Source organism: Cynara cardunculus, unplaced genomic scaffold, assembly GCF_001531365.2.
Source record: "Cynara cardunculus var. scolymus isolate 2C unplaced genomic scaffold, CcrdV1 Un_Scaffold_2734, whole genome shotgun sequence".
Taxonomy (NCBI): domain Eukaryota; kingdom Viridiplantae; phylum Streptophyta; class Magnoliopsida; order Asterales; family Asteraceae; genus Cynara; species Cynara cardunculus.
In genome coordinates this window covers 61,276-69,751 of record NW_020201199.1, presented here as the reverse complement: position 1 = coordinate 69,751, position 8,476 = coordinate 61,276, and the positions used below count along the sequence as shown (strand labels likewise).

The 8,476-nt window shown below is 36.0% G+C and overlaps 1 protein-coding gene across 1 annotated transcript in view; it reads right to left on the bottom strand.

Moving 5' to 3' along the window:
- Window positions 1-849: 849 nt before the first annotated feature.
- The window catches only part of LOC112503241, a 15,339-nt gene continuing 7,712 nt past the window's right edge, over window positions 850-8,476 (bottom strand). Inside the window, exon 3 of the mRNA XM_025107301.1 lies at window positions 850-909. Coding sequence (XP_024963069.1) covers window positions 850-909 — 60 coding nt within the window. The remainder of the gene's footprint in view (window positions 910-8,476) is intronic.

Below are 8,476 nucleotides of genomic sequence, written 5' to 3'. Positions count from 1 at the left end.
GTTGATTCTTTGTGTGATTTAGTCTATTCATTGCACTATTTATTGGTAATCCGGTTGTTATTTGTACGATTTATTTGAGCGATTTATATAGGACTGTTGTATGCAATTTAATTGTTGATCGTACTTTGACTTTGTGAACGGATTGTTGAACGGATTTTGACTTTCTTTTGTAAGAGGTTTAATATCTTTGACTAATTGAGCGATTTGAATTGTTTGACTAGTTGAGCGGATTTGTACGTATATTGACTTGTTGACTTAGTTGATTTGACTTGTTGACTTTTTACGTCTGTATTCATTTTTGTGAATTTAACTAAGTGTTTGAATCGTCCGTTTTGAGATTTCTTAATTGTGTAAAATTTGACTAAGTGTTTGAATTCACCGGATTTCTCATCCGGATTGGTTGTGATTTGAGCGACTTAATTCTCTTTGTTGTCCGGATGTCTAATCCGGATAACTTGGTTTGATTAGAAAATTCTTGACTATCTCTTTTGTCCAGACTTCTAATCCGGATAAGCTTGACCGGATTTTTAATCCGGATAAGTTTTGTGCTTAATTTTTTCTGAGTCTTGAATGAGTGCAAATCCATGTGTGTGATTTAATTGATATATATATATATATATTTAATCCTAATCCTTTAATTCAAATTTTGAACTGTAGTTGATCCTATATCATACTAAACTGAGAAAATGAATTCAAGAGAGGCAATGGCTATTGGTACTGACACCAAGCCACCTGTACTGTTTAGAGGAGACTATAACCAATGGAGGGATAGAATCCTCAACTTCATTGAGAGAATGAAAGAAGGTGATCTGATCATGGAATCTTTGATGGAAGGTCCTGCTATATTGTTCAGATAGACACCTGCTGTATTTTACAGAGAGACACCTGCTGTTCCTGAAGAAGACAGACCTGTACAAAGAGTAATAAAAGAAAAGTTCAGATACACTGCGGAAGAAAAGGAGAGACCTCATGCTGATGTGTTATGCAAGTCCTACATGATGCAAGCACTGACCAACGATATTTACACGGGCATTGACAGTCATAAATCATCTGGTCACAGCATGTGGGTTGAAATTGAAAAGATGGTGATGGGTTCCAAAGTCGGAACTCAGTTAAAAATCACTAATTGTATATCTGCTTATGAAGAGTTCAAGGCTAAAGACGGAGAGAGCCTTGACGATGTTTATGATAGGCTTACCAGATAGCTTAATAAGTTGAACAAGAACGGAATCTCTAAAACTGTCACAGAGATAAATGTTAAATTCCTTAGCAACTTACAATGAGAGTGGAAACCTTATGCTAACCATATTAGATTCAACAAATCATTATCTGATATCAACATACATGAGGTTTATGAAACTCTGAAGCAGAACGAGGAAGAAGTTTTAGAGATCCGAGATTCTAAGAAGAAGAAGGAAAAGAAAGTTGCTGATTCTTTAGCCTTTGTATCTGAAAAGAAAGGGAAAAGCTGATATGGGAAGCAAGTGAAGGAGATAAGCCAATCAAGTGAAAGAAGTGACAGTTATGATTCTGACTCTGAAATGACTGAAATCAAACATGCCATGGCGACGCTAACAAAGGCATTCCAAAAGAAGTTTCATAAAAGACCGCACTCAAACAATCAGAGATCTTCTTTCGGCTCAAAATACGAATTTAAAGATAAATTCAGTGAGAAGAAGAAATATGAAGAGAAAAGATTTTAGAAGAAATACGAAAAGAAGCCAGAAGAGAAGAAGAAATTTGTCAAAGGCGTAGCTGATGAGCATACAAAGTGCTACAATTGTGGCAAGCTAGGCCACTTTGTTGTTAATTGCAGAAAGCCGGTAACGAGAAATACCGACTATTACAAGAACAAATTTCTTCTCTCGAAACAAAGAGATGCGGTTAAAGCGTTGATGGCAGAAGACGATCATTGGTTAAACTTAACTGATGAGGAGGAAGAATAAGAAGTTGTAGCTCACATATGCTTGATGGCGAGAACTGAAAGTGGTTCTTCAGATGAAGGAGAAGAACATAATGCTGAAATGGAAGAAGAGGTTAAACTCCAATCATTCCAGCAACAATTAAAAAACAGAAAAATTGCGTTCAAATAATTTTGAAAAAGAATTACAAATGCAAAAAGAAAAATACATCAAACTATTTGATGAAAATGCTGGAAATTTGGATTGGGCAAAATCTTTATTATCTGAATCTAAAATATCTAATGAAAAATCCAATGTCTTAAAAACCGGGCTATCTAATTCCAAGGAACGATATAAGTCGTTAGAATTAGTAAATGAAGAAATAATTGTTAAAATTAGTAAGCTTGAATTATAAATTATTCAATTAAATGAAAAACTGAAGTCTAAGGAAGAAAAATTATATAAGAAAGGGCAGACTGATGAAACAATTTTTCTGAACAAACCCTCTGAAACAAGATTTTTTAACCCTCGGGAAGGGGTAGGGTACGAAAATTCAAATTTTTTAGGAAAAACTTTATATTATACCCCGACTCTATATAAATTTGAATATCTTGATTGCAGACCCGAGTTTTCAATTAAATTTACAAAATCTTCTGATGAGGTAGAACAACGAGAAGATTTTAACCGACAAAGAAAAGACAAGATGCAAGTTCCGTTTGATTATAAAAACTTAAATGATAGCTACAAAAATCAAGACTTTGAACTTTCAATTGATTACTTTCACAACTATTCTAAAGCATAGCGGGTTGGATATCCAGCTTAATAAAAAAAAAAACAAGTGGTTCAGTTGGAAAATATTTTAAATGAAGAACGACTTTCATTTAATCAACAAAAGCAATAATTTTTAAATAAAATTGAAAATTTACAAAATTTTAAAGTTAAACCGGAACAAGTTGAGTCTGAGTATTTCTCGTGCAATAAATCTTCAAGTGAAGCTTCTGATTCAAAATAAATAAATATTTTAAATGAAAAAATTAATTTTTCAAATATCTTGAATTCAAAAGTTTGTTTAGATAATGAGATTGATCAGTTCGACTTCTCAGAGAAACTACCCAGTCATGAAGATTTCATTGTCAAAAATGAAATGACTGAGGACTCTGACTTAGCTTCAGATTTAGAAAAGAATTTTAATGAAAAACCTGTTTTCGAGAATTGGTATTATAAAAATATTAAAACTAAAAAGAATTCGAGGAAACAGAAGAACCTTACTAATAAGAAAAATAAACATAAAGTTCATTATTCATTTAAAGCTGATGATTTTATTTTTCCTGTTTCAAATAACACGTTGAAGCTAAGAAGGTTTGGAGGGTAAAAGAAGAAGAAAAATCTTCAACTCGACAGAAGAACAATAATTTTACTAAGTCTATATTAAATGATTCGGCATTGAATAATTTTGTAAAAAGATATTCAGTAGATGAATTGTTTGATATTAGAAATGGTAAAAATAATTGTTCTCCGTCTGGATTGAATGAGTTACTTAAGTCTTTTACTTCTTTTAAGCCTTATCATTTCATGCATTTGTCTTTAACTGCTTTATCTAAGAAAATTCATTTCAAAGAACGTTGGTTTGGTATTTACAGTATACCACCAACAAGATCTGAGCTTAAAGGACCCAATCTAAAATGGGTACTAAAACCCAATTGATTCTCTTTTGCAGGTTAACCGACATGTGTGGTTCTTAGACTCCGGATGTTTTAAGCACATGACTGATAGAAAAGATTTATTATCTAACTATGCTGAATAATTTGGTGGTATGGTAAGATTCGGAAACGATCAATACGCGTCTATCCTTGGATATGGTGACGTAATTTCTGGGAATTTAATGATAAAGAAAGTGTCGTATGTCGAAGGACTTGGACATAATCTTTTTAGTATAGGTCAGTTTTGTGATAAAAATTTAGAAGTGTGTTTTAAAGCTAACTAGTGCAACATCCGTACTACTAATGGTAAGGAGCTTCTAGCTGGGATCAGAAGATCAAACCTTTACACAATTGACCTATCTAACACACAAGTAGATACTGACGTCTGCTTGAAATCCAAGGTGTCCTTGAAGCAGAATCTGCTATGGCATCGACATCTTTCTCATTTGAACTTTAAATATTTGAACAAGTTGGTTTGTGACAACTTGATTAAAGGCATCCCAGACCTAAAGTTTCATAAAGATCATGTATGTAGTACATGTGAGATGAGTAAGCTGAAGAAAGCTTCAAATAAGCTGAAGACAAAGTTCAATACCGAACGTCCTCTACATCTCCTCCATATGGATCTCTGTGGTCCTATGCGAGTCCAAAGCATTAACGGAAAGAAGTATGTGTTGGTCATAGTTGATGACTACTCTAGATAAACCTGGGTTCGTTTTTTGAGGTCAAAGGATGAAGCGGCTGAGACAATTATCTCTTTCTTGAAGACAGTTCAAAATAATCTGCAACTGCCAGTTCAGAAAATCAGAGCTGCCAACGGAACTAAATTCAAGAACAATACACTCTGCACAGTTCTAGAATCCATCGGTATCACACATACATTCTCGGCAGCCCCGATGTTAGACCCCATAATCCATAGAGTGTAAAAGTAATGAAAAACAATAAGTGATGAAGAACTAGAAGACCGATGAAGACATCACGGCAGAATTGACTAAGTCTGGAGAACAACCAGAGGGTCGATGAATAACCAGGGATGCGATAGAAAGAGCATCTTCATCACCCCTCTGGTCAACAACACTTAGAGAATTCTTCAGCAATTCAACTAGAGGCATACGATGAAGATTTAAAGAAAAGGTTGATTCATCATACCATGGAAAACAGCTGGAGATGACAAGTCGACAGCTACACTTCAAGTTTATCTTAATATTAAAGCTTATCCATAGTTTACATAAACATTATCTGTTAATAGAAGATTAGCTAAAAAATCTCAATAGATAGTTATCTTCTAATTAGCTTACTAGTATAAATAGGCGATTAGGCCTATTGTACTAAATGTCTCTTTTACGGTTTTCTTATTAATAAAAGTAAAATCTTTGACGCTCAAGATTGTTTTTTAATGTTCATAATTTATTCTTGAGTGTTCATCACTTTGTTCATTAAAACACTATAATATGGTTATTCTTAACTCGATTATTACTGTTATTGAGAGATCTGGGATCAACAATTGGTATCAGAGCCAATTGATTGTTCTTCAATCAAAACGATCATYTAAAATCTCTCAATTTTTTTCTCTCTTCAAACGTAAAATCTTTCTCTTCAAAAATTCTCAATGGCCAACTGGAATTCTGCATATAGTGTTGGCTCCCTCACCAAGCCTTCAACTCTTCAACGAGAAGAATACCCACAATGGAAGATAARAATGGTGAATTTCTTGGAAGGAATGGACAGGAACCTCCTGTGATCTGTAATGGAGGGTCCTTATATTCCACAAACTCTTGTCCCAAGAGTTCTAGGAACAAACACCACAGCTGAAATTCATGCCTACTATATGCCCAAGGATGAGAAGAATTGGGATGAAGACGACATACAAAAGGCAGAGACAGACAAGAAGGCCAAACGATTGATAATCATGGCCATACCCAATGAAATCTTCCAATCCCTCGATGCATGTTCCACAGCCAAGGAACTATGTGATGAACTGGCAAGCCAACTGGAAGGAGGAGCAAAAACAAAGAAAAATTATAGAGCGCAATGTCTCAACGAATACACAAATTTCAAGGCCCTTCCTGATGAACCGATACAGAAGACATACGATCGTTTCAACACATTGATCAATGTCGAAACGATATCTCTAGAACTAAGGAAGAAAACAATATTTTATTCCTAAAAAGTCTTGGCGATGAATGGACTCAGCTGTCTATGTCCCTTCAAGCAAACCAGGACCTAGAAGGATGGTCACTTCACGATCTGTATGGAACGCTTGCAGCACAAGAGAACGACATTATGAAGAAGAAGGTATCCATCGGTGGACCTGTCGCTCTTGCTGTCGATGAAAAGGAAATATCAAGGACCCCTACCAGAGAACTTAAGAAAAAAGGAAAGAAAGCAGTGGTGGTAGAATCAGAATCTGAAGATGAAACTTCTGAATCAGATGATGAAATTAAAGCCTTTGCCAAATCCCTGGCCTTGATTACAAAGCAGTTCCAGAAAAAGTTCATTAAGAAACCCTATGAACGAAAAGAATTCAAGAGAGAATGGTGCCAGTCATCTAATGAAAGGAAGCCATCGAAATTTCATCAGAGGGAAGATAGAAGAGATGGAAGAGAAGAAAGAGAAGAAAGAAGAGAGGACAGAAGAGACGAGAGGAAGGAGGACAAGTGTTGATCCCAGATCTCTCCATAGCACTAATAATCTAGTTGTGAATAACCAAATTGTAGTGATTTTATGAAGGAAGTTATGAAGACTCGAGAAAAAAAATAAGAATATTTATGAACAGTGTTGAGCTTCAAAATTTTCACTTTACAAACTAAGAAACATAAAAGCAATTCGTAAAAGACACTATTTTTACAATAGGTCTAATCACCTATTTATACTAATCAGCTAATAAGAAGATAACTATATAATGCTACTTTCTAGCAAACCGTCTATTAACAGATGAGGTTTATCTTTTATATGGATAAGCGTTAATATTAAGATAAACTCGAATTCCAGCTATTGACTTGTCATCTCCAGCTGTCATTCATGATATGATGATTTCATCCTTATATTCGAATCTTCATTGCATGCTTGGATGAATTGCTGGAAAATCTTCTAAGTGTTGATGACCAGAGGATCGATGAGAATGCTCTTTCCATCGCATCCTTGGACTGTCCATCGGTCCTCTGGTTGAACTCCAGACTTAGTCGATTTTGCCTTGATGTCTTCATTGATCTTCTGGTTCTTTATCACTTGTTGTTTTTCATTACTTTTTACATTATAAATTGTGAGGTTTTACAATCTCCCCCTAAGTAATGAAATAACAAACATAGTCTAGTCTAGACACACTTGTGAAGAACATAAACTAATCTAGTAGAAAAATATCAAATATTCCAAATTTTCATTGGATGATGAAATTTCTTACAATACTTGAATCAAAATACATCAAGGCAAAACAAACAAACACTTTTAACTCATCACGAGCTACCTAAATATATTTCTCTGAAGCGCAGGAGCAGTCTTCGATATGCGATTACTATCGATATCTCGTGAATGAGTTGACTCCCTACTCCCCTCGGCACATGGTTTATGCCCAGTCTTTCTCTAATAATTTTCTGAAACCATTCAAGTGTTTCCGATGAATACTTGAAGGCTTCAGTTAGTCTGAAGAATTTTTTAACCCCAAACTTATTCTTGTAAACAAGTCCAAGTTCGGGTTGAGTTAGAACTGAGGCAGATCGTTTCTCCTGCAGGCCCTGGAAGTCTTTGTTTGGAGGAGCGCATGATAGTCTTTCAATGCCTAGCCTAAAAGAAATTTTAAAATCACTCTTGGCTTTGTGTTTCACCTGGGATTCCATCGTCTTCGCTATTGCTCGATTTGCCATACCAAATCTTATGCCGTGATCCTGCCTTTGAGCTGTGTAAGCATATAACTCAATAAAGTCGTATGGGTTGAGATTGATGAGGTCGTTTTCGTTGAACACGCTAACTAGCCCATGTGCTCTCTCCATGGTGAAATCGATGTATCAGATAGCTCGGTTGGCAAATGTCTTTACTTTCAAGTCTGTGACCCTCTTTATCCCGTCATTCGAAAAGATAGCCTGGGGTGCTTGTGTAGTCTGTCTGATGAATCGATGGTGTAAGAGGTCCATAGACTCAGACGATAAGATTGGAGGGTTGGTGGAAAAACTCTCATCGCGGTCTTGGTACATATATTGATGGATGTTTTCCATCATGACTGGTTCCCTGGGCGGCAGTTGAGGACGTCTCCTCATCCACTCCATGCTTTGTATGATTTCATCTACCAGGCCCTGTGGAGGTTGCCTTGAAGAAGAGGGAGTATCCGCATGCACCACGGGTTGATGGGTTAAGGGTTGTGTATCAGTTGGGGGTTGTGTTTTGGTTTGGGTTTGTGAATGGGTAGAGGGTATGGTTTCTTCAGTTGGCTCCGTTTCATAGGCTTGGGTGGTTTCTGGTGCATGGGTTTTTGTTGATTTCTCAACTTCATCGGCAGCAAGAGCAAGAGGTCCTCCAATGGATACCTTTTTCTTCATAATATCACTTTTTTGTGCTGCAAGAGTTCCATACACATCATGAAGAGACCAGCCATCTAAGTCCTGATTTGCTTGTAAAGACATGGATAGCTGAGTCCATTCATCGCCTAGACTTTTCAGGAATAAAAACATTGTTTTCTTCCTTGGTTCTCATAATATCGTTTCTACGACATTGATTTATCAATGTGTTGAAACCGTCATAGGTCTTTTGTATGGGTTCATCAGGGARGGCTTTAAAATTGGTGTAATCGTTGAGACATTGTGCTCTAYGATTTTTCTTTGTCTTTGCTCCTCCTTCCAGTTGACTGGCCAATTCATCCCATAGTTCTTTTGCAGTGGAGCATGT